The following is a 25,278-nucleotide window of genomic DNA, read 5'->3' on the forward strand; positions in this document are numbered from 1 at the left end:
GTGGCATGGGGGGCATTTTGTCCTCTCACTCCCGACGCCTTCAATCCCTCCCCCCCCCCCCCGCAATTCTTTCGCCTCAGGGTCACCCCTCCAGGAACGCCGGTTGGTTCGTCCCTCCCCGTTCTCTACGCACGCACAGGAAGCGGGGAGGAACGGCCCACGGAAGGAAAACGGGGGTGCGCGCGTGCAGCGCCGTCGTCTCCCGTTTACCTGCGCGATGGCGGCTCCTAGCCTGGGCGGCGCTCCGCGGCTTCTCTTCCGCCATCGCCGCCTCTGAGCTCTCAACCGCTGAGGCGCTGTCGGGTGGGGCGGCGCTTCTGCTGCTGCTGCTGCTGCTGCTGCTGCCGGCGGTCGCCTTCGCCACAAGGCCTAGTAGAGGTTGCGGCGAGGCTGCTTCTTCGGGTAAGTTCATGATGGGCTGACAATTAAAAAAGAAAAAAGGGATAGAGAGAAGGAGCAGTGGTGACTCAGAAGCAGCAAACCCGTTTCTCTCCGTTTATAGCAGAGCTTCCCAAAGTTGGGTCTTCCAGCGGGGTGGTAGTGGTGTTTTTGGACTACATTTCCCATCATTCCTGGCTACTGGCCCTGCTAGCTAGGGACGATGGGAGTTGTAGTCCAGAAACCCACGTTTGGGAAACCCTGGTTTGTAAGCAACTGAACTCCCAGCTTTTTCACTTTAACCGTTGGGGTATCTTTAAAAACAAAAACAAAAAAACTGCTTCAAATGAAACATAAAAGGACCCCTCTCGCATTTCTCTCTTCTTCTTTTTAATTGCATAAAAATAAAAAGGGGTGTGGATATGCCACAGCAGCACTCAGCAGAACTGTAATAATATGCTCCATAGGCTGCAGTAAGCCTGAGGCGTGCCCCATTTAATTCGGATTAAAAGGGCTTGAAAAGCTTCCCTTATAAGTAGGAGAGCAATGGATGTTGAGGCTGCCTTCCCACCTCCATTTGCCAGGACAGATGAGAGCTTGAGTCTATTTGGAGAGCAGCAGGCTGAGAGAGGCTGCTTTGGGATGAATTCATTGTGGTGTAAGCTTTCGTGGACTTCTGTCCACTTCATCAGATGCATCTTCAAGGCGTCATGGTGGAGGGGATTAAAAGGCACAAAAAGTACAGATTACGGCATTTGGGTTAGCGCTAGGACCTATGCAGGATCAGTATGGTAACCCTTTACAGTAGCAGTGATGATCTAACAGCCTAGGTGACGGTTCTTGGTTAATGAACATCTGCAGTGGGGAAGGAAGCCATTGTCTCTATTCAGGCCCAAATAAATAAAGCTGAACTTGCTGATGAATTGATTAGTTTACTTTAGGACCTGCCACCGCTTGGGCTCCCAGGCAGTGGTGCTGTTGCAGCTTCCAAGGTCGCTTAATTGCTCACCGGTGGGCCAAAAAATGGTAATGGAGACATAGCCTGCCACCATGTAAATCCACAAGCTAATTGGTTCTCTTGCCATTAACAGTGACAGCTGCATTGCCAAGCAGTCCTACTGATGGGGGGGAGAGCCACCCTAGTCTGCCCTGCTGGGGCACATCAGCCCTAAGAAGTACCCCAAAATGCCTAGTCTGGAGGCCTGGAGAACTGGACATCGATAGCCAATGTGGTTCTCCTGCAGATGCTACTGACTAAAACTCCCATCATCCCATGGCATTGGCCAGTGTTGACTGCAACTGACGGGAATCCCAATAACTGGAGGACATTACATTGACTCCTCCTGGTGTAGGCAATACAGAGGTACAAGAGTCTGATTCTCTACAAGGCAGCACCCTACCTTTGCTGACTTACTTCAGTAGTTTTCTAGCTGGTCTGTCCATAACTTTCTGTTGGAGAATGTCAGCAGGAGGGAAAATGAAAAGAAAGACATTCAACCAGTTCTGATTTAGTTTAAAGTGAGTCTCATTCAAGTCTGTCTTTTTAATTTCTTATAGAGTCCTTGAAGATCAGGAAATAATGGCTGAAGATGAACTTCGAGACATCATACAAAGATGTGTAAGTGATTGTTTTGCTTGTGAAACTATACCAAGTGGCAAAACCTACTGATCTAATAGTTTTTACATTCCCCTGTGAGGAAATTTCTGGGGGCCGCAAGCCAGTGCAAGATGGCTTTATGCATTAGGTAATACCCAACCACACAAAACTCAGAGGTTTCTGTGGACATACCCCCACCTTCCCATCTGTCTAGGCAAACAAGAGGCATTGTCATAGTTCAAGGGCACATCCCAGCCAGGCAAAAGCATTCAGGGAGGGTGTGATCTGTTGCTAGTGAGAGTGTGGCTTGGGGAGAATCCTGAGAGGTGGGTCGAGAGGCCAGGATGACCCGATGTTGTCTCTGGGCTTGAGTTTCTTCATCCTTACTCTACAGGTAACACAGTACAACATTAATTGATCATCCACTCTGTTCTTCTGTTTGGGGACTGTTGCTACTACCCTCCATTTGCCTAGCAAAAGCAAAAACACTTTGTGTCTAAACCTTATCAATAAGCAGTAGTTTGGAGACAATAATTCTAAAAGACCATGCTTTGGGGGGAAATACAAAGGACCATATTCAATTCATTCATTCCACTAGGGAGAGCTTGTACAAGGATGCCTGCTACTGCAGGATTTCCCCTTCCTTTCCTGCTACTGTGTCCTCCCCAAATATTCTGGGTTGGAAGAACCCCAAAGGAGTAAAGGGATGATTGTTCTGTCAGCATGTGCATTTTGGGCTGCTTGAGGGAACAATCCCCTTAGCGCTGCATTGAATACAACCCTAAGTCTCTGAACTTGCTGTCAGATTTCTTATGTATGTGACTAAAGAATCTTGTTCGGCTTAATACGGAGTCAGTATTGCATCGTGAAGCTAAAGTGTTGTGCATTTTAATTGCATATTGTGAATTACAATGGGAAACATGTGTTCTAGCAAATTCTGGAAGAAGAGGATTTCAAAGGGGAAGACTTCAACCTTTTTCAAGTTGCAGGACAGAAGTGCTTTGAAGAAGGATATGTCGCCGATGTACTAGAAGTTGTTCAAAATGAGAAAAACAAGGTGAGTTTAAAATACATGTTTGTGTCATAACTACTAAAACCAGCTGGAGGTAACTACAGATTTTGGCCACGCGCACGTTGCTGGGGCAATAACATTCAATTGCATTTCTTGGGAACATCCAGGCTCACTCCCTTCTGCCACCAAGGCAAGGGAGCCTTATTAAAACGGTTGAAATGAAAGGAATTGACCCTTTTGACTGACTGGGCTTCCACCCTGTGGCCTGACAGTTTATAAACTTAGGATGTCATGGGAATTTTCCACACACGCCTGTGTTCTGAAATGTCACTGAGCCAGACCCGGTGTCAAACGACCATTTGACCTTCAGGGCAAGACAGTAGGATAAACTTCATCATGGCATCCCTGGCTTGTCTGTTTTTTGTGATGCTTCTGGGAGGCTAATCCACACCATTCTTCTAAAATGTGCTGCCCCCCCCCCCTGGACTATGGGGCCTGCCTTTTTCCTTTTCTCCAGTTAGGCGATAGATCGACCACTCCGTGGCATCCACCCCTCCTGCGTTGCTTTGTTTTGAGACTAGTCTCTCTCTCAGGAGGAAGGTTTCTGTTTTTGACTTGCACCAAAACAAAAACTAAAAGGAGATTACAGCAAGGAGGCATTCTTCTGGCCTTTCCTGGATCTTGGCTTGGGTCCCATAGGTATAAGGAAACAGCAGACACTGAACTTCATTTGTTAGGGAAACACCAGATTCCTCTGAACCCTCATATAGAAGTCGCAGTTGGTTTGGCTGCAGCACAGTTAGCAGGTTCTCTCTACACTTTCCTCTTAATTGCAGGGCAAGTAATATTTGCAGTATAACAAACTTAATCTTGTATTTTCCCAGTCTTGCTCTAATATAGATCTCCCAAGGCAGGAGAGCTACTCCTTTGCATATAACCCTTTCATAGAATCATAGAATTGTAGAGTTGGAAGGGACCCTGAGTATCATCTTGTCCAGTTCCCTGCAATGCAGGAATATGCAGCTGTCCCATACAGGGGTCAAATCTGCAATCTGGGCATTGCCAGAACCATAGTGTAGCTCCTTTCTGGTACTTTCATCTCTTCCATAGCAAGTCAGTGTTTTTAAAGACTCCATCTCAACAGTTCCTCATTAGACAATTCGCCATCTTTAGTCTCTTCCTGCTATCTCCATAACTAAGTAAATGGTGCAGGCAACCTGTGGGTGGACTTGGGTCTCTATGCAGAAATACCTTCTTTGTATTTTTCAATAGTGATGTTTCAAGCTGCAAAGCTGCTATTGTTGCTCCCAATACGGTGCACATTTTGTTGTTGTCATATAAATTGCTGTTTGGAACATTTCCTCCCTATAGGTTATTGTCAAAAGCATGGGCTGGAATCTTGTTGGTCCTTTAATCAGGTGCCTGGTGAAGTATAAGCAAGATGAAGTTGAGAGAGAACACTGCCTGAAAATATTAGATAAGTTGATGGAGGTAAATCACAGCGTCTATCCTTCTAGCTGCCTCAGGACTCTTCTAAAGAGTATATTTTAGCTTTCCTCTGCACTGTTTGATGGGGTTGGGAGACATTCTTAGGATCTGAGCTCCTTGAGGGAGTAATGTTTATGTGTGGAAGTGTGTGAGGATAGGGAGAATGCTGGTCCTTCAGTGGAGAAGAAAGAGTTTACAGTCGTACCTCAGCTCCCGAACGCCTTGGGAGTTGAACGTTTCAGCTCCCGAACAACTGAAAACCAGAAGTGAGTATTCCAGTTTTCAAACGTTCTTTTGGAAGCTGAACATCCGACGGGGCTTCCATGGCTTCCGATTGGCTGCAGGAGCTTCCTACAGCCAATCAGAAGCCACACTTTGGAAGTCAAACGTTTCGGAAGTCAAACGGACTTCTGGAACGGATTCTGTTTGACTTCCAAGGTACGACTGTACTTAAATGAGCAACAAGGGATCAGGTGGATTGGATTTGCATGTAATGCTAAGCCAAACCATGGTTTAGTGCAACTGCACAAGTTCACAAGGGAGGAGATTGCAGCCACTGTGTTCCTCCATGGTTTGGCTTAGTGTTGGGGTTGCCAATATGTGGTGTACACAGATGCTAGTGCAACCAGCTGTGCTTTCTATGGTGCCAACAAAAGGTCCCTCAAAATGCACGAGAGACTGTTTGCTGCCCTTCTCATTTCCTGTTTGCACTGACTCGGCCTCACACTGAACATGCCGCCTTAAACATTTCATTGAGTGCATGGATCGGACGCCCACCGTTTTGTGATCCTGTCTCTTTCTCTGCTGCTTTGGATGTGGCAGCTGTTTTGTGTTATGCCGTACCCCCACAGCAACCATTTTGTGACTGGTGCCCACAGCATTTTCTCAAAATCACAGATGTAGCCACTGACTCAAAAAAACCTTGGCAGCCTCTTGCTTAGTGTACCTTTCAAACTGGGCTTGTAGTAGCTTGTAGAGGAGGTTGCCTTGGGTAAGATTTTCCAGCACGTACATGGATAATTTTAGATCTCTTATGCAAGCATATGCAGATTTAATGACTGAACAACCGAAAACTGTTTAATTTTGCATTTTATGGGTTTTTAAGAATAGGGTAGATGTCATTTATTATTGTATAAGATGCACTGGTTTGCCCTATGCTTGTTGTTGTAAAAATGGTGGCTTGTTATCAAACGATGTCAAAAATAAACATTACAAGCAACATATCACTGGCTTTCTCCTTTCTTGCAGCTGTGCAGTCCCAAAGAGCTTGTGCTGGGTTTCTTGGAGCAGGTTGAACAAGCCTCCGGGGAATATAGATCTCAAACTATTTTGCTTTTACTGAAGCCTCTGCAGGAAGGTAATGAGCATTTATTTTCTAGATACTGGACACAAGAGAGGGTAGTGGAGCACCTTGCCAGTTAAGAGATGTCATTCAGTTGTGACTTTTTAAGGGACAGCATCCTATGTGATGGTGGTATAATTATTGTTTACTAGTACTTATATATTATCTCTATATGATATTTATGCCTTTTAATTCTATCTATCTATCTATCTATCTATCTATCTATCTAATATTTTTATTAAATTTTCAACAAACAACAAACACCACAGCAACCAGTATCAAATCCATAAAATGGGATTCTCCGAATCCCGTGACTCCCCCCCCCCCGTTCCTTTAATTTTCTTTTCAACTGCATATCATTTCTATTCCAAATTATTTTTCCTACCTCAAATTTCCTATACAGTGGTACCTCAGGTTAAGTACTTAATTCGTTCTGGAGGTCTGTTCTTAACCTGACAATGTTCTTAACCTGAAGCACCACTTTAGCTAATGGGGCTTCCTGCCGCCACGCTGCCGGAGCACGATTTCTGTTCTCATCCTGAAGCAAAGTTCTTAACCCGAGGTAATATTTCTGGGTTAGCGGAGTCTGTAACCTGAAGCATATGTAATGAAGCATGTGTAACCCGAGGTACCACTGTACTATTTTTTAAAATTACAAGTGTTCTTAAAATCCTGCCAATGTATTAACAATACTTTTGCAAATACATGATAAACATTTCCCATTCTTTTAAAAAATTTCTTGTCATCTTGATTTCTGAGCTTTCCAGCTAATCTCACCATTTCACTGTCATCCATTAACTTGGTTTGCCAATCTTCTTTGGTCCATCAACTTGGTTTGCCAGTCTTCGTTGGTCGGGACTGCTTCCTCTTTCCATCTTTGGTATCCCTGTTAATTCTGCCCTCTAAGCAGCATACATGTTTGTAGTGAGTCTGTGGCAAGCTGTGCAGGCAACAAATGAAGACCAGAAAAACGTGTGTTGGGTTAAAATTAGTCCACAATAGGTTTGATGTAAGCGTTGGGTGTGTATTCAGTAGTCAACCAGCCTGCCTACCAGTTGACTGGCACCCAGAGTTGACCAGCATGATGGTTCCTGCATAGTGCAACTCACTTTTGGCAGACCCTGTTTGGAGATTGACACTGTGGCTTATTAGCCCCTGAGTTGTGATTCTAGACAGGAAGTGCTGCTCTCCCATCCCCACGAAGGATCCAGCCCCATGCCCCTTCCACCAAACACTTCTGGCAATTGCTGTGAAACAGGCAACACCTAGCCAATCCCTGGCCCTGAGTGCAGTAACTGACAGGTGTCCGTAGCAATTAGCAAGGTCTAAAGCAGGCTTCCTCAACCTCGGCCCTCCAGATGTTTTGAGACTACAGTTCCATCATCCCTGACCACTGGTCCTGCTAGCTAGGGATCATGTGAGTTGTAAGTCAAAAACATCTGGAGGGCCGAGGTTGAGGAAGCCTGGTCTGAAGAGTGAGCTGAACTACTCCATGAGGACAGCCAAAAACCACAGCCAAGATGAGAGGGAAAGTTAAAGCAAAACTGTGCCATTGAGTCTCTCTATCCTTTAGATCCCTGGAGCGGACCTGTGTTGGTGAAATCTTCACCCAGGTTTGCTCCTGAGCTCTGCCCACCCTACAGGAGCCTAGCTTTTGCTGATTGGCTACTTGGTCTCTCAGGCATACCCAGCTTTCCCATCATGCACCAGAAATGCCAGCTGCTTTCACTGCCACCACCATGCTGAGGTGCAAATCCATTCCCAGCCATGCACTGGAATGGAGATTCTCTCTCTCTCTCCTTGAGCAACAATTTATCTCCTCCTTCATCCCAATCACCACTCTGTGGGTGGAAATACTGTCTTGGATCAGACGATGCAGCCGCACAAGTAGGGACATCTCTGCTTCCACTGAGGAGAGTCCATGATCTTTACTATTTCACTAATCCAGAAGCATTGGGTGTCGTTCCAGAGGGTCCCTGCAGCTGCTTTTGGGTGATGGTGGACCCAACGAGGGGTTGCAGCAGGAAGCACAGAATGGGGAAGCTCGTCTATTCTGCCCATTCCTGGTTGCTGGGCTCCTCCACTATTAACCCTTTCCTTCTTATTGAAAGAAAGCTGAGGCTGAGATAAGAACCTGCCCAAGATTACCCTGGGAATCCAGAGCAAAATTAGTTGAGCATGGGGTTTGGGTTTGTGTCTGCTGTTCCAAAAGAGAAGTTAAAAAATCCAGTGTGCACATCAAAGCCCATAATAACTTGGTTACCAACGTATGGGCTTCCTATCTAACATTGTTAATTTTCAGTGGGAGAGGCTATGATTGAAAAACCAGCTACATACAGTCGTACCTCGGAAGCCAAATGCCTTGGCACTCAAACGTTTTGGCTCCTGAACTCCGCAAACCCGGAAGCAAGCCAGTTTGCAAACGTTCTTTTGGACCCCAAACGTCTGGCGTGGCTTCCGTGGCTTCCGATTGGTTGCGGGAGATTCCTGCAGCCAATCGGAAGCTGCGCCTTGGTTTCTGAATGTTTTGGAAGTTGAATGGACTTCTGGAACGGATTCTGTTTGGCTTCCAAGGTATGACTGTATATTCCAGTTCTAAAGTAGATTTAACTTTATTGCATTGCATTATATAACTTGAAAGGAAGGGGGGGGTTGGCTTTTATTGTACCATGTTCCACTGGCAATGATATTAAAGCTTCTGAGTTCCATAGAGCCCCTCAGGGAGAAGGTGAGTGTCCATTTCTGAATGAGACCTTGGTGAAGCTTAGAATCAACAGCTGGTGTCGATTCAACAACCCCATTTTACTCAGTTCCTTCCTGGATGGAAAAAAATGTATATCTGATCATTACAACGTAAAACTTGTAACGAGCATTTTGGATTTGTTTTTCTTTGTTTTAGTGCTTCTGAAACTCCAGAATAAGAAAGCCTATTCAGTGGGGTTGTCATTGTCTACCATTTTGAACCAGATTTCGCTTCTGCCAGTACCTTACACAAAGCAACAACTACAAGAAGACAAGCATGGTCTTTGCCAGTGTTGCAATGCTTTAACACCTTTTGTGAATCCTTTTGTGGAGGAGGTTGTTAAACACATGGAGACCTCATCAGGTGAAGATTACAAAGAACTGAAGGAGGAATTGCTAAAATAGTAAGTACCCCCCACACACACACTTAACTTTTGCTTAAAGTGGTTTTTATAATAAAGCATGATGCTATGTGTTTGCCAGCAGACAAACATGTTTGCGCATTGGGCTGACAAGCAAAGTAAGAAATATACAGCCAAGACATAGGCTGCTTGTTTGTCTTTACGTGAGGGACTTCCTGGGCTTGTATACCCAGCCTGCTTTCCTTCAGGTTCTAAGTGACAAAGCTTATTTTTTAAATAAATAAATTCAGTATTTCAACTATTTCAAAATAATAGAGCAGAATCCATTGATAAGTTAACAAGAAAAAAGCCCACAAGTTTTTTCTTAAGGTCCCACACGTTTCTCTTTCCTGCCACCCCAAACCAGCAAAGTCTTTGGTAGCTACAGGGCTTGTATATCCTGCCTTTCTTCCTTCAGGTTCTAAGCGACAAGGCTTGTTTTTACAAAATAAATTCAGTATTTCAACTATTTCTTGGCATTGTGCCAGTTCCTAAATTCCAAGGTGTGTTCTTTCTTCCGTTTAATTTCAATTTCCGTTACCGATGCCTTTTCTAGTGGTTATCATGGATGCTTCCTGTAACGTGCTTGGACGCTTTGGTTTTCAGTTGCCTGAAAAGCTTGAAATATCCCCTGCTAATGGCAGAGCTGGATCAATTGCCTGAAGATCCTCCTCAGTATTCCCTAAGGCAGTTTGCTGCGGACATACTAGTAAGTGCACCTTGAGTGTTTATTTGGTAGTGGTGTTTTTTGCCATTTTTAATACTTGTGAAATAACAGACTTCCTCCTCCCATTTTCAGGATTCACAGATGGATTTTCTAAGGTGTGGGGGGTAGGGGGACCTCAGGCTGCACATGCTTGTATATTTGGCTTTTTCTAATGTAACAGTGAACCAAAATAGAGCTTGTAATTTGGTAGTTTGAACAGGTGGTCACATATCTGATTTAAACCTGTATTCTATTATGGCTGTTAACATATTTTGAGTTGAGGATATTTTAGGGTGCCACCATCATTGGTGTTTATTATATGCAAACACAACTTTCCATATATATATACACACACACACACCGGTGTGTGTGTATGTATGTGTGTGTGTATATATATATATATATATATATCTCCTCTATATATCCTCGAAGTGTTATAAAAAGATATAAAAATATTACTGAAAAGAGAAGGTTGCATCTAACGCCCTCTCATCAGATGTCAAGGAGATGAATAACTATACAACTTTTAGAAGACATCTGAAGGCAGCCCTGTATCAGATGGTTTTAATGTTTGATTTTTTAAAAAAATGTTTTTATGTGTTGGAAGCTGCCCAGAGTAGCTGGAGCAACCCAGCCAGGTGGCTGGGGTATAAATAATAAAATTATTATTATTATTATAACAAAAAGCAAAAGCTGTATCTAAGGAGAAGTTTAGATTATTCCTGTTTTGTGGGACACCATCCCTGTTGAATTATGACAGGCACCCACTATTTCAGCCTTTTTAAAAACAACTAAAGACATGCTTTGCTTTGACAAGCTTTTTCAGCAGGTTGGAGTATTTTTAAAAAATAGGTTGCTGCCGTGAGTGTTTGTTGTGTTATATTTGTGGGAGAGTTAAATATTATACGTACGTGTGTGTGTGTGTGTGTGTGTTTATTGTGTGATTGCAAATTACCTTGTGACTTATGTTAAAGTTGATTGATAAATTAATGAAATATAATATTAATGAAATTTAAATACAAAAACACGTTTATGCAAAAAAATATATCTATTTCTTTCCTATCACTTTGATGTATCTTGCTCACTGTATATATCTCCAGGCATGGAAAACAGCAAGTCCTCCTCTTTTTTTCAATAGGGCATTTTGCTGGATATTAGAGAATTGCTCCCAAAGGTATTCTCTTGGGATAGATGCAAATATGAATGCTGGGATGAGGACATACTGGAAATGGACAAAGAGCAATCAGCAGAGTCTCTGGCATGTCTGTCTTATATGGTGTTTGTTCAGGACTGCTTTGGTATTGATTGCCTTCCAGTCGTCTTCAAGTAAGTACTTTAAAAAGAGAGGGATTGAAGGCTTGTGTCAGGGACTGTGCTGAGGAGGGCTGCACTGAGGAGAAATGGTGGGAGCCACCCCTCCCCCTGATCCTGAATCTTCCCAGGAACAGGAGGACAGCATAGATTTGGAACAGCGGTTTGCAGAGGGGCCTAGTACAGAAGGCAGAAGCTGGGAAATACTGGATGGGGAACAGCTAGAAGAAGAAGAAACACTGGGAGAGAGAGGGGTAATAGATTCACAGTCGTTGGACAGCATTCCTCCACTGCCCTCCCCAAAGTCGAGAAGAGCTCAGAAAGTCTCAGAACAGAAAGCGCAGAGGGCACAAGCTCAGATTATAAGACGTAAGAGTGGCGTAGGTTAATAGGGACGGAAGGGGGAGTAAGCCTTAATTGGGAGCACTGCCATTTCTAGGGAGACATGTTCTTATGTCTCTCATTGTGATTATTAAAGAATCTAATTGGTAAGATGTTTCTTTCATTTGACCATCTTATTTACTGCCACGGGGGAGGAAGCTGATTCCCCAAAGCCTGACAGCTTGTAATCCGGGTGACCCCACAAAGCTTAACAAAAGGTGGTTTTCTGTTGTAGTTGAAATTTAGGGCTTATCCACACCTACCTTCTCGGTGCTCTTTCCAGGCACAGTCCTTGCTTTAAAGCTCCATGTCTTGAGCGCCCTTTTATTTTTGCTCTGGAACTTTCCCCATGAAAACCCGCTCTTTAGCGATCAGTCGGAGCAAACGCCAATCTGTGGGAAACCAGAATTAACATTTGCTGTGATTGAGAACTAGAGAGCAGATTTTCACAGGGAAAACTCTGGGCAAAAATAAAATAAAATGCTCAGACACAGGGTTTTTTAAGCACAGGCCTGTGCCTGGAAAAAGCATGACAAAAGGTAAGTGTAGACAAGCCCTTAGTTACATATGTATATAACAGTGGGCAGGCAAGTTAAAAAAAAAAATTGTGGGATAGCATCTGTTGTGAACTTATTCATATGGCTGGCTTGCTGTGTGTTGTCACTTGCACTGGTAGGCTACAACTACACCTGTTTTAAGCATAACAACATCTGCAGGGCGATAGGTTCTCCACCCATGGTTTAACATAGAATGGATGTTACTTTCTTGCCTAGATTTTGTGTATCTTGTAGGTTATGAATTGCTCTTTATTGTAGCCCATCATACATTCTGCAGTGCAACATGGTGCATGTTGGAGTTCTGTTGAAAAGGTAAGCTATCAATCCCTTTTCTCTTTTATTTCTGTTTTTATCAGCCTATTCATGAAAGGGAACGAGGCTTTAATAAAAAATATAGTTAAAGAAGCTTAAACAAAAAAAATCACGCTGAGGCAGCTTTGTTCCTTTTGAAAATGTAGTAGCTGTGACAGTGAAGGCTTGAGCCTACCAAAATTGGTACCTAAACTCCAGCTTCAAAGGATAATGCTGCTGCTTTAACCTAAGCAGATCTGTTCTTCCAAGAGTGGTCATCTACATTCATACGCTTGGGTTGGGGAGGGTGGCAACCGTCACGGCACTAGATTGCAACTGGAGTGAGGAATTGTAGCAAAAGTTGGTGCAGGATCTGACCTAGAGGAGTACCATGTGGCTTAGGCAGGATTGTTTGCATAACCCTGGCACCTACAAAAGGGAATTGCTCAAATTGAGGACCCTTTGCAAAATAGTTGCTTAGGAAGGAGGTCTGAGGCTAACATGTTGGAAACAGAGCACATCTTGGCAGTTAAGAGAAAGGACAACAAAAGATGGATTTTTAACTGGCATTTAAAAATACCTGATAAGTGTTTTAATTTTTTTGCAGGACAGAAGAATCTATTTTATCAAAAGGACTTGTAAGTGCAGTGTTTATATACATGCTACCATTCCATGTGCTTTCAGAAAGCATAAACTCAGTCTCGCTGGCTATTGTTGTCATGTTGGTTTTTGTAAATTAATGGAGGTGTCCTTTTTTTGGCCCAAGGACCACATTCACCCTTGGCCAACCTGTGGTGGCTTGGGTACCAACGGAAGGTGCAGCCACCCTGCATACACTCTGGCCTATGGGGGCACACAGCCTCATCACCTGATCCATGCAGATCAGCTGAGAGGAAGGAGTGCCCCCTGCCTGCTTATCAAATGAACAATCTGATTACAGCTGAGGGAACAGTCTGCATCTGTGCACCCCATCACTGTCTAATAATAAAATATGTTTTTGCTGTTTCTGGCAAAAAAGAGACATTGGGAGGGAGGAGAAATAATTGCTGTGGAGGCTGATTAGGCCCCCAAACTTGGGGTTTAGCCACCCCTGTTTTAAATGATGAGATGGATGAGAGGTTGCGGCCTTCATTATATGTCTACCTCGGAGTAATTCTCCCTGAACGTGGTGTGACTTGTTTCTTTATACAGAAATAGGATTGACCGGCATCACTCTTGATTCCGCATATAGCTTTATTGGCCTTCATTTCAGCTGCATGCGTTTCCATGGAGTTTACTTGTAAGCAGATATCTTTACGGCTGCAGCATGACTTGCCCCTAAGCATGGTTCTATCCGTAGCATGTGCACTTGCACAAAGTTTAAATGCCTTACATGGCAATTGGAAAGGCATAAGCTGGACGTGCTGTAAGACAGATTGCCATTGGTCAGTCCCTAGCTGAGTATTGTCTATACTCTGGATGACTAGCTGTGGCTCTTCGGGGCCTGAAGCAAAGGGCTCATCTTCTACCTGATCCTTTTAACTGCAAGCGCCAGGGATTGAACTTGGGCCCTTCCGCATTCAAAGCACATCTCCTCCTCCTGAGCTGCAGTCCCTCCTGGCCTAATCCATTAAACACTGTTGCTAAGCAACCAGGCCCTATTAATTTGAATGTAGTTTGCTGAGGAGTTGCACCCACTGCAGCTGAAAATAAATGGAGGCACGCTTGACGGATTGTGCTGTGTTTTTGCTGGTGTTTTTAAAGCACTGTCAAAAGCCCTGGGGACACTTTTAATTCAAGCCTTCATGTAGAGTCTGAAAACATGGCTACCTTGAAACACTCAGTCTAAGCATATTTGCTCGGAATGGATAAAGCCTGTTCTATTGAATCTGCAAATTCCCAACATCCTGTCAGGCATGACTAAGGCTGCGTACACCCCGTATATTTAAAGCACATGACTCCCCTGTCGACCAAATCCTGGAGTCTGTAGTTTGTTAAGAGTACTTAAGGATTGTATTTCTGTGTGGGGTGAACTACAGTTCCCCAGATTCTTGGAAGGAAGCCATGTGCTTTAAATGTATGTTGTGTATGTAGCCTTAAAAACAGAACCCAGGATGGGGCTACAGTGAAGAAAAGGTAGGGCTATTAAAATAGAAGAGGCTTCATTCCCAGGGTCATCAGGAAGCAGGTTTAGCCACTACCCCAGTGATGCCTCCTGAACACACCTTTCCCCCATTCACTTCAGAGGGCTCAATAAGAATGTGGCATGCAGAAGGCAAACCCTGATAGGATCCTTCCTGACCAGGATCCCACTAATCTTGTTTACGGAGAATCGTGGCATTTCACAAAGGTCCTTGTGCATTCTAAGTCCTTCCTCCTAACCTCCACCCCATCTGCCATAGTGGCGACCATTTTGCTAACTGAAAACAAAAGTGGCTCCCAATTCAATGTGGGACTTGCATTCCAGTTAAATGTAGGATTTCTAAAGTACTCGTTTGTCCAGTACTTTAAAGTCCTGCCTTCATGTGTCGCCCCAAAACAGATACATTCGCCTCCATCCGTTGGTTCAATTGCACAGAAAAGGCTACGATGCTTACATGGGCAGTTCTTTAATGCTCATAGTGAATGCTCTGTTCTGCCTGGTTTTCTGTTCTATCAGTTGGGAAATGTTCTTTTTGCGCAAATGAGATTAATACCCATGGTCCTTCAAAATCAATATACTGTATTAACTTAATTTGTAGGCGCTATTGGAGAACTGTCTACTGAGGCTGGAAGATAATAGCCTTTTGCTTGAGTATTTGGAGTTCAAAGGCTTCATTACAACACCTCAGGTAATATGATGGAAACCATAAACTTTTAATTACACATGCTACACTTTCTAATGTGTTATTTCCCAAGTGCTTTGAAAAGAATATAAGCTTTAATTATTTACCCAACGTTTTAATATGACTAATACAAAAAGGCTTCAGACGTGGCTAACTAAACAGGCTGATACAAACAAACATTTAAAACCTTCAATTAGAGGCTTAAAGCTTTCAGCATACATTCTTTTTAAGATTTTATTTCTTTCATTTACTGGGATGTGCTCCTTGTAGATATTTTTAGAGCAAAAAATGAAGCTTCGCCTCTACCTACGTTAAATAGTCCTGTAGAGAATTGATAAATGGCAAAGTGAAGTGAAGTCTATCCTAAAATTTCATAGAACTTTGGAGACATGGGTATCAAATTCAGTACATGTTTCAAGTTAGAATAGCAGTGTAAGCCCTTTCTCCATTTTCAAAGGGGGCAGCAAAATGCAGTGAAATGAGTTCATTGAAACGTACCACACCCCACCCTCCCACTATATATAAGGGTCTGGTGACTTCTGCTTCAGTGTATCTGAAGAAGTGTGCATGCACATGAAAGCTTATACCAGAACAAACTTAGTCGGTCTATAAGATGGTACTGGACAATTTTTTATTTTTTTTTATTTCGACTGCGTCAGACCAAAACGGCTACCTACCTGAACTGGAATGAAAGTTTGTGAACACTTTCAGAACCTCATCCTATATTTTAAATGCAAAGCCAAGCTTTTGCTCCTGCATTTTTCCCCCAAATCCAAAATACATCCTAATGTGATATCTGAAGCGCAGCCTCTTGAACACTTCGCTTTGCTGTTTTGATTTTGAGTATTTTTGAAACTTCCAGCCAAATCCTTTGAATCTTTACTAAGTCCCACTGACCACAGTAGAACTTGACTCTCTAGTAAGTGTGAAGTTAGGATGGCAGCTTGAAGCATATAGGAGCAGAAGAACAAAATGTTGTAAGAGGAGGAGCCACCCAGATAGTTGCAGCTGGTTTTCCCACCTTTTAAGTGTGCAAAGTGAAGAGCACAAGATGGTTCTTTTGTTGGTCAAAATGAGGATGTGAATAGGATTTCCCCAGAACTATGATGTGAGAAGGCTCCAGCAGGAATATAGAAACATTGTGAGCATAACTTGATTCTCTTTCGCATGTATGGAGACTGCACAAAGTGCTCACTTAAGTAGATTATATTACATGGGGAATCAACCAGTTAATGGACTTCTTTTCTTCTCGCTATAATCTTGTGGCTGTCTTGGACATAATACAGTATCTTGAGTTGATGCATCTCTGTCACTCTCTCCTTAATCCACTTCTCTCTGCCTTTATTGCAGCTAGTACACTTACAAGATCGCTTACTGCCCTGACCCCTCCAAAATGTGTATGTGCAGTATTGTGGCTTAAGGACGGAGTTACAGCTTTACTGCTCTGTTGCCTTTATTTTTGTGAGTTGCAAGTTAGTTCTTTTTAAATTTGTTTTAGCTCTCAGTGGGGTTGTGTTATCTGAATTTCCATTTTATAATTTGTATTTTCCCTTTTTTAACGGCAGGATTTGGTAAAGGTCATGACGCTGTGCCCTTTTGAACATCTGGTACGTAACTGGGTGTCATGTGGTTTTAGAAGTGTTGCATCTGAAGTGCAGTTTTCCTGATCCCCTCCTTGCTACATCTGCTTCCATTTAGAGAAAGAAGAGTTTAAAGATTTTACAATTGTATATAGAGAAGTTTGAAGAAGAGGGGAAATTCACATTGTTCAGGTATGTCTGTTCTCAGATTACCCCCCAAAATCAGGCAATTTAGAGTTCCAAGAACTATTAATTTATTTTAACCATAAATTGGCCTTATTTTTATTGCAGTCTTTTATTCTCTACTTGTGTTACAATTATATGGTTTAGGGCATAATATTTCCTTTTCTATCTTTTGTGTCGCAGATGTTTGTTGAAGACAAGTAACCATTCTGGGGTAGAAGGATTCATCATTCAGAATATTAAAAATCAAATTGATTTATCCTTACAGGTAAGGAAGGTTACTGAAGATAAGAAAGTGGAAAAAATGTGCACCTGTGTATTAGGGTGGGGATTCAAAGTGGTCCATGGATACACACTGTTGATGGTAGTTTTTGTAAAAACAGAGAAAACAGTACTTGAAAATGCAAGTGATCATAGAAAGGGCCTTTTTTATGTAGCACAACTGTCTTTCAGTGCACATGTTATAAAGTACATTTATCTCTTTTCTTGTGGGCATTCCCACCTATTACCACATCTTTGTGGTAGAGTTAAGAGGACATTTTAAAATGCGACACCTCTTTAAAAATCCCAAACCTTGCAAAGCTGTATGATTCATGTAGCTTAAACACATTCCTAGACATGTACGCAACACTTTATTCTAGTTATTATTATACTATTTGGGTTTAGTGGTCATTGGTGGTGTATTGGAACAATTCTCATCTTGAACCTGTTTTAAATACTAAGGATCAATCTTAAAGGGGAAGGAATTAAATAATAATGCAATGTTGTGGAAAGACTGTGTCATCGTTCACCCATAATGCTAACTCAAACCATAGCCTGGCATGAGTGAACAAGCAAACTTTGCACCTTCCCAGTCATTCTGTTGCAAATGAGCTAAGCCTTACCCGTTTGACTTAGCCTTACCTGCAATCTGGGTCTATTTTAGGCAAGAGTAAGAAGCAATAATATATGGTTGCTCATATCTTGCAACTGGAATACAAAGTTAGTAGTTTCTTTTCTGGAACTTGCTCATCTGTAATATTGATACAGCTCCTGGCTGCACAAAGAACATATCAACTGTTTCCTATTCTGTATGTTTCTTTTCAGAGTACAACGGGAAGTAAGTTTTTTACTGGACTCCAGTTGGCCTCACTGTTAGACATAATACTTTCCCTTCCTGAAGGTGCTGAAACTGATCTCCTTCAGAACTCAGACAGGTGAGATGATAATTGCAAAAGTATTTTTGCTGAGCCCCCCAACCCAGCTGCCTTCAGTGCAGCTTTTAAAACAATGTTGGCAACTTAAGTTTACTAACACTTAGCTTATTTTACCAGAGCTTTCTGCACTAAGATCTACAGGTGATCAGATGACATCAGACTAGAATTGCAATTTGGGGGGAGAATAATCTTTGGGTCTTTTGCTTTTGACTTTCAGTAATTAAGACCATGTTCCTAACTATAAGTATTAAAATGTGCATCAGATTTCATCTTGTCTTTTAGTAGGCTTTAAAGAGCATTGAACTTGTGCCTCTGCTGCAGGAACTCCAAACTGTTCCAGTGTCCAGCATCTTTATTCATTGAGAATCCCCAGGCAGTCTAAATGGCCATTAGAGGGACTGGACATTTTCTGGAAACTTTCCTCTAAAGGAAACTATAGAGCCTTTGTAATGCAATCGTTTTCTTGGGCTTGGCAGTTCATGGAGCTGAGGATAGATGTACATAAATCTGATTGCCAAGAAAGTAAGCACTCTGTACCCTCTGGCAAGGAGGGCTCTTAGCTGCCTATGTCACTTGCCCTTCTATTTGGAGAAAAGAAACACTAATTGGCAGTTCTCCCCCTGTGTTCCTCCTCCCCCACTTTGAATGGAGACTTAGGGAAGAAAAAGCCTCCATCCTTCATCTCATTTGTGCTTTCTAGAGGACTCAAGGAATTGGTACCAAAGGATAAATGAAAGCCTTGCTATAAGCCAGTCTGCTATTGTTGTCTGCTGATCAGAGAGGTATGCTTTAGTGGAATCTGGTTTTGAGACGTCACATTTGGATCTTTCTGATATCAATGGAACGACTAGAAGTGAAGAGAAGCTGAGCTTGCCTGTAGCATCTTTTGGGCAATGAATGTGTGAGAGTTGAGAAAGGATTGTTGTAGATGGCAAAGACTTCTCACTTCTACCTAGTGGTCACCACTAGGGTTGATGAGTGGTGGATCATCTGCCTTGCACGCATCCCAAGTTCAATCCCTGGCATATCCAGATAGAGCTGGGAGAGTCTCTTGCCTCTGAAACCCTGGTCAGTGCAGACATTACTGTGATAGATGGATCAGTGGTCTGATCCTGTATAAGGTGACTTTCCATGTATCACTGTTTGATTTTTTGTTTTGATTTTTGATTGCTGAAGAAATTATTTGGAAGGCAAGTTATGTTCTGAATGTGATATTATCACTTCAAATAGTGAGTTTGGAGCATTGGCTTGATTTTCTGTTACTGTACATGCCTAAAGAAAGCTGCCTTCTGTTCATCCCATGACATACAGATACAAAAAGACATGACTATAGTGGGAAAGTGGGCTAGCTATGCAGTTTCAGTGAGACAGGCAATCCAGTAGGATGGTTATTCTGTTGGAAATAAGCAAGATTCAAATCGAATGATTTACCTCCCTCCCTCCCAGACAATCTGTATAGTTTATTGGTCAACCAAGAAAGGTTTCAGTTGTTATCTTGTCTGTTTTACTGCTTTTTATACCAGTTGCCTTGGAGGCCTTGGAGTACTATATTATACCTGCTAAATTACTTGCCCAGTCTTACTGTAAATTAACACTCCAAAGGAGTTCATTTGGGTATAACTGGCTAATTCCACTTGATAAACTATAAAAGTCTGCAAAGGTTTTCCAGGGATGCTCTGCAGGAGGGAGGGGAATCTAGCCTGCTCCATCTTTTCTTCATTTTGCAAGATCTATTTTGTATTCCAGCATAACCTGTTTCACATTAATTCCTCCAGTGGCATCCTTCTGTGGAAGAAAAATGTAGACGGCAAGGGATTGATTCTATATTTCTAATTTGCAGGATTATGGCATCACTAAACCTGCTGCGATATTTAGTCATTAAGGATAATGAAAATGATAATCAAGTAAGTGATGAATTAAAAAAAAGACCCTGCTACATTGGGGTGTGTGAGAGCGTGCATGTATGTGTGAGAGAGAGATGTGTTAACAATCACTGAAGATTTGTGAAAAAGAATGCAGTTGAAATACTCTTAAATGTGATAAAGCTCTTTTTTTTTATCTATTTCTATGGCAGAAATTGAATTGCCACATGTAAATAATGCTTCCTTGGTTACATAAAAACAAAGTTTTAAATCTCTGAATTTTGCACATTTCCCCAAATATATATCTACAAGACATTTGGAATTTGAAAGTGCTTTTTTATTTTTAAATATGCTACTTCATTGCAGAGAATTTTTCCATGAATGTTCTATTCCTTCTCAGTATGTAGGGGATAAAATAGCAATGTCAGGGTTTATTCATGCGTCTTTAGACAACTTAGCCTTGAAGCATTTATTCTTTAATTTTCAACTGGGATGAAGCTCCTTCATTTTCTATCCTTTTCTGCAGCTCCATCCTCTAAAACAGGTCAACCGTACTACAGGGCACTTGAACTGAATTTCAGCTTGACAGTTGATTTAAGCCAGCTCTGACAATAGCAGGAGTGATGGGTTTATTTGAATAAAATATGTATTTATGTCCAACTTAAACAGTCCATGATGAATACCAATTTTCTTAACAGGAGAGACTGCTAATCATTTTAAGTTTTCTTCTCCTTTTCCACCCCCACAGTAAAGTAATATGAGAGTGCACCCTAGTATCTTCTATTCTGAGACTACCTAAAGCAGTGCTTAGCATGCCTCTTATTATATAAGATGTGAAGTCTCAGCTTGTTGTGTCAAGGCGATGAGTAGGCTGAATTTAGCATTGCAAGCAAAGCTCTTGAAATCAATAAGAAAAAGAGAGAGCAGCAGAGCCAGATAACAGCAATATAATTGCTGCTGTAAACATGCTTTACTGAACTGTTGTCTTTAGCTAAATTCAGTTCTGCCAGAGGGCAAATAGCTCAGCATCTTGAAGGCAGCCCAATTTGGAGGGTTCAATTCTGATCTGGCAAATAATTTTATGCCTCTCTAGCAGAAGCAAAGCTTCACCTCCATTTTCTGAGTGTATTTAATACCGTTGCCCTGTTCACTGAAATCTGTTTTTGAAGACCGTGCACCCCAGCTTTATATAAATAGTTAACTTGCTAATCATGTAAACTACCTTACATATCATTTTTTTATTAACAAATATTAGTTTGAAGTTAGGGTGCATCAATCAAGCACACAACCTGATCTGGATCAGTATTAAAACCTACTGATTTTAGTGGATTTCGATTATTTGAGGGGTTGTGCATGATGAGGTTCCATTGAAATCTGAGATATAAGTGCATTGTTGGGTGAATATGTTCCCTTTTATTTCAGTGGGATTTAGGTACACCTAATTTTGGATTATTCCCATTTTACTGTTTCTGAAATTGCAGTTTAGTGTGTATAACTAGTAAGTGACTTTCCTGTATCCAGTTTGGAATTAATGCATTTCAAAGTTGTTTAATTAAGACAATGTGTGTTAGACATCTCAAATTTTTAATCGCTTTTGTGAATCATTTGGAAATTGGGAGTCTACCATGGTCAGGAGATCTTGCCAATGCCTTATACTGAACAAGAGCGGCAGGGTTAAATGCTTTTATTTCCCATGGTGTCAAGCCTTGGGTCACTTCTAGGGTACAGTGGGGCATAGAATCTAACTCCCTCCTGATCTAGGTAAGATTTTCCCTGCCCCAGTAATACACTCCCATTCAGCCTTTGAAGAGTGGAGGCTGCAGGAAGTATATGTGGCACATTCAGAACATCTGGGTACCACTAGAGCTGTAGTTTATGGGAATAGTCAAGCTTTTTTGACTCCGGTGTCTGAGATAGGAACTCCAATTCCTGTCTTCCTATCTGTACACACTAAAGTTAAGAGTAAGGTTGAAATATTCAGGTTTCCTTGGGAAGGGCTTGAGCAAAGAGTCAAAGGATATCTTAAAACTATAATTGTATTAGCAATAGATGGTTTCCTACTGAGCACTTTACTGGAAATGTCTGTTCTTCAGCCACCAAAGCAGAAACAACCTGAAGGTGAGGAACAGTGAATAAAATACCTTTTGAGCTACAGCTTGGTATGAAGTAGACTGGGGCAATCTTACCCATGAAGCTTATTAGTTAAAACATGTCAGTTGAAACTTTATTTTGAATTTCAGTGATTTTTACCACTGTGTACCTTTCTCTACATGATTATTTTTTACTGTGTATTTGGCATTTACATTGTCACAAAAGGCACAGCCGCACTAATCAGCCCATTTCTCCCTGCTCCACCTATGCACAAACTCCTCTGCCCATCTCTGACCTTAACACATCCTACAACATTGAGTATTCATAGTGCTGCTCTAGCTTAACATTCAATGGTTGTAGCACTTTCAAGTGAAACGGCTTATGATTGATATGGTGGTTTTTGCATGCTCATATCCCTATCCAGCTGCTGCATCTTGATGGATAAATGGACTGAGATAATCAAAGGAGCAATTTAGATTTAAATATTGCCACAGGCTCAGCATCAGATTTGTTGCCTAATGCTCTTGAGTGCGCACCATTTAGCTGAGGTTCATTGCCACTTAAAAAAAGCCAATGTAGCTTTAGTTTTCTGGCTGCTTCAACCCTAGGTAGACCACTTACCCCAAAAAACACCAATAAGTTCTGTGTCAGTAGGGGAGCAAATACATTGTTAACCAGGAATTGGCATGTTAAACACTGTGAGCAAAAAAGAAACTTGCATCTTTGGGCTCCTATATATTGTACAGCAGCATAGATCCTCTAAATGGAACAGGCCTGATAAGTAAACCATCATGCACACTTCTACTCGTCCGTAATAACTATTCTTTGATACAGCTTTGAATACCACACAAGTTTTTTGCTTACAAAATAATATATTGCACTTTGATTACAATAAATAAACTGGAGAAGAGAATTTCTGTACATCTCTTAATACAGGAAAACCTGTTTTCTGAATTGCCTAGAGAGGAGGGGAACTCTTCGACAGTCTTAGATCAGTATTTTCATTTGATTGCCAGTCGCAAGGGCATTTTAAAAAACAACTCTCAAGGGTTTAAATTGTAGCAAGTCAGAAGTAAAACCTATTTTTCTTAATCTCAGCCAAGAAGAAAGCTAGCCCAAAGTTTAGAATCTGTGAAGCTTATTTCATGGTCCTTACACAATTGGTAGCCAAACAGCCAGATTCAGTGATTACCCAGCAAGGTGTGTGACTTTGAAATATCTGTCACACCGCAACATGTTGCTGGTGGGGCAGTACCGGGCTGGATGAGAGACAAGTTATGGAGACCTTTTCCATAGGACACCCTAGCAAAGATAACATTGAAGCCTCATTTACAAGTATGCCAAGTGCTGCAGTTAGAAGGCTGGAGAGGCTACATGGATTTAGCAGATTGCAATATAGGTCAGCATTACAGGATACTTCTTAAACTCCTTTCCTTCCTTAGGCCAGCAGATTATGTGCCTGAAGAAAACACTCTTGTTAGCCTTGTGGCTCTCGCTGCAACATTACAAATTGATTCCCCCCCCCCTCTTTCTTTCCTAAGACCTGTGTGTGGACAGAACTTTGCAAAATTGAAAGAAATTTCTTGAAGCCCTTGCACACTGGACTTAATATGTCAAGAGCACATTATGAAGCAGAAATAAAGAATAAAAAAGAGAACAAAAGAGGTTAGTTGACTTCATTATTTGTGTGTGCATGTAAGGTTTAGAAATTGTGTGCAAGTAGATCGAAGCAGGAAAGGCAGACTGCATTTTAGACAAAAGACTATAGAGATTAAAAGAGATAAAAGCTGACATATTTGTCATGATTTTTGTGTGAGACTGCAGTCCTGTACCATCTGTCCTGGCAGCATTTCATCAAGGCTTTAGGCAGAGATCTTTCCCTGAGATCTTTAAATGAAAATGAAAGGACTGAGACCAAGACGCTCTGATGGCTAAACCTGTACTCTGCCATTGGAAAGTAGTTATTTTTGGTCACAAAGATCAGAAATCTGTGGCTCTTTAAAAAATAAAATTTCAGAATTGATTTTGCCATATGATGCGAGTTTGTCTAGTTTTGCCTATCAAGTAGACACACACTTATTCTTGTGTGAATCTCATGTTATAGAATCTCATGTTTCCAAGAAGATTTGCTCTTTAACAGTAGCTGGAGAAAAGATGCCCCACATGACAACTGAAATGGAACTTCAGGTGAGTGGTCTGGTTTTGGAGAAGCTGTTAAAATGTCGGAAGGTGGGCTTTAGGTTTCTTTTGTATTCAAAGTGAATACAAACTGGTAAATATGCAATAAATAACATTAATTTCCTCTAATATTTCAGGTTCTCCACTCGGCTCTTTACACGTTTGATTTGATAGAGAGTGTTCTTGCCAGGGTAGAAGAACTCATTGAAACCAAAACAAATGCTGCAGCTGAAGAAACTACTAGGATCAAGTGATGCTTTCTGCCTCCCTTATCCCAATAGTGTTTCACATTGTGCACTCTGTTTCTACTTCTGTCATTATGACTTTACTTGAAAAGATAAAAAATACCAACCTTTTAAGTATATACCAAGTCAGCCTTATATAGCTGCTGGAAAAGAAGGTCCAAGAATACTTTTTCTGCACCTTCAGATTTGAATGAAATTGTTAAACCTGATTGGTATTTTTACAAAATACGTGTAGAAGTGTGTCTTAGCATTCATTAAAAATGCCCGGCCAAGATCAGTGAAAGGAAGCCTCCGGCAATGTTTTTTTTTGGCAGAACTCCCAGGAGCATCTATAACTATGAGGTTTCATGGGTGGGTGGGTAACACACTGAACTTTTTCATGGCACAGCCTGTTTTATAACCCTACTGTGACATAAAGCACATGATTCAATGTAATGGCAAAACCGAAATGGGAATATGTGTTCTATCTCAAGGATTCTTTTTCAGTGACCAGAACTGCCGAAGATTTTCATTTTTTCCCCTTAGGCACAGGTTTATACACACCCTGTGATGGGCCTCTAATTTTCACCACCCAAAATACACCACTTAGAAAACAGCCAGCCTGTTTGGTATAGACCTCAAGTATTCAGAAAATAGCAAGGAAAAAGCAAAAAATAAAAGTGATAAATTCCCTTACTGACATTACATCATACCCACAAGGAAAGTAAGAGAACACAAATGCCTCAAGATGTAGGATATGGGAATAAATATAAATTGGCATGTGCTGTATTGACATTAGAGAGAGTACATTCTAAACTTGCAGTGTAGATACTGAGAACCCATTTCAGTTATCATAGAACTGATTCGGAGATATATAGCAGCATGTTGCAGCACTGTTAGATGTAGGCTGATTAAACAGTTACTTGGAGAAAATTGAATCACCTCATAGCAGCA

General features: G+C 41.7%; 2 protein-coding genes across 3 annotated transcripts in view; one reads left to right on the forward strand and one right to left on the reverse strand.

Moving 5' to 3' along the window:
* RPAP2 (RNA polymerase II associated protein 2) overlaps positions 1-327 on the reverse strand; it is a 52,509-nt gene extending 52,182 nt beyond the window's left edge. Inside the window, exon 1 of the mRNA XM_053391768.1 lies at positions 211-327. Coding sequence (XP_053247743.1) covers positions 211-265 — 55 coding nt within the window. The 5' untranslated portion in view covers positions 266-327. The remainder of the gene's footprint in view (positions 1-210) is intronic.
* GLMN (glomulin, FKBP associated protein) lies at positions 324-24,628 on the forward strand. 2 transcript variants are annotated; one of them, XM_053391771.1, is made up of 19 exons: positions 324-402; positions 1,936-1,996; positions 2,907-3,032; positions 4,359-4,478; positions 5,724-5,832; positions 8,717-8,963; positions 9,567-9,669; positions 10,805-10,992; positions 12,174-12,227; positions 12,814-12,844; positions 14,927-15,016; positions 16,576-16,617; positions 16,709-16,782; positions 16,957-17,041; positions 17,860-17,969; positions 19,810-19,873; positions 23,464-23,587; positions 24,027-24,109; positions 24,238-24,628. In XM_053391771.1, exons 2-19 carry the CDS (start codon positions 1,958-1,960, stop codon positions 24,352-24,354), a joined length of 1,806 nt encoding a protein of 601 aa, XP_053247746.1. In that variant the 5' UTR covers positions 324-402; positions 1,936-1,957; the 3' UTR covers positions 24,355-24,628. The 2 variants fall into 2 exon arrangements, with proteins under 2 accessions (XP_053247746.1, XP_053247747.1); XM_053391772.1 differs by lacking the exon at positions 4,359-4,478.
* The last annotated feature ends 650 nt before the right edge of the window (positions 24,629-25,278 follow it).

Source organism: Podarcis raffonei, chromosome 6 (assembly GCF_027172205.1).
Source record: "Podarcis raffonei isolate rPodRaf1 chromosome 6, rPodRaf1.pri, whole genome shotgun sequence".
Taxonomy (NCBI): domain Eukaryota; kingdom Metazoa; phylum Chordata; class Lepidosauria; order Squamata; family Lacertidae; genus Podarcis; species Podarcis raffonei.

Excerpts from the sequence above, each read along its gene's own strand:
- GLMN (XM_053391771.1), top strand. The coding sequence starts at position 1,958 with ATGGCTGAAGATGAACTTCGAGACATCATACAAAGATGT. Across the intron at positions 17,042-17,859 it reads AAATTGATTTATCCTTACAG|AGTACAACGGGAAGTAAGTT; the intron begins GTAAGGAAGGTT and ends GTTTCTTTTCAG. Across the intron at positions 17,970-19,809 it reads CTCCTTCAGAACTCAGACAG|GATTATGGCATCACTAAACC; the intron begins GTGAGATGATAA and ends TCTAATTTGCAG.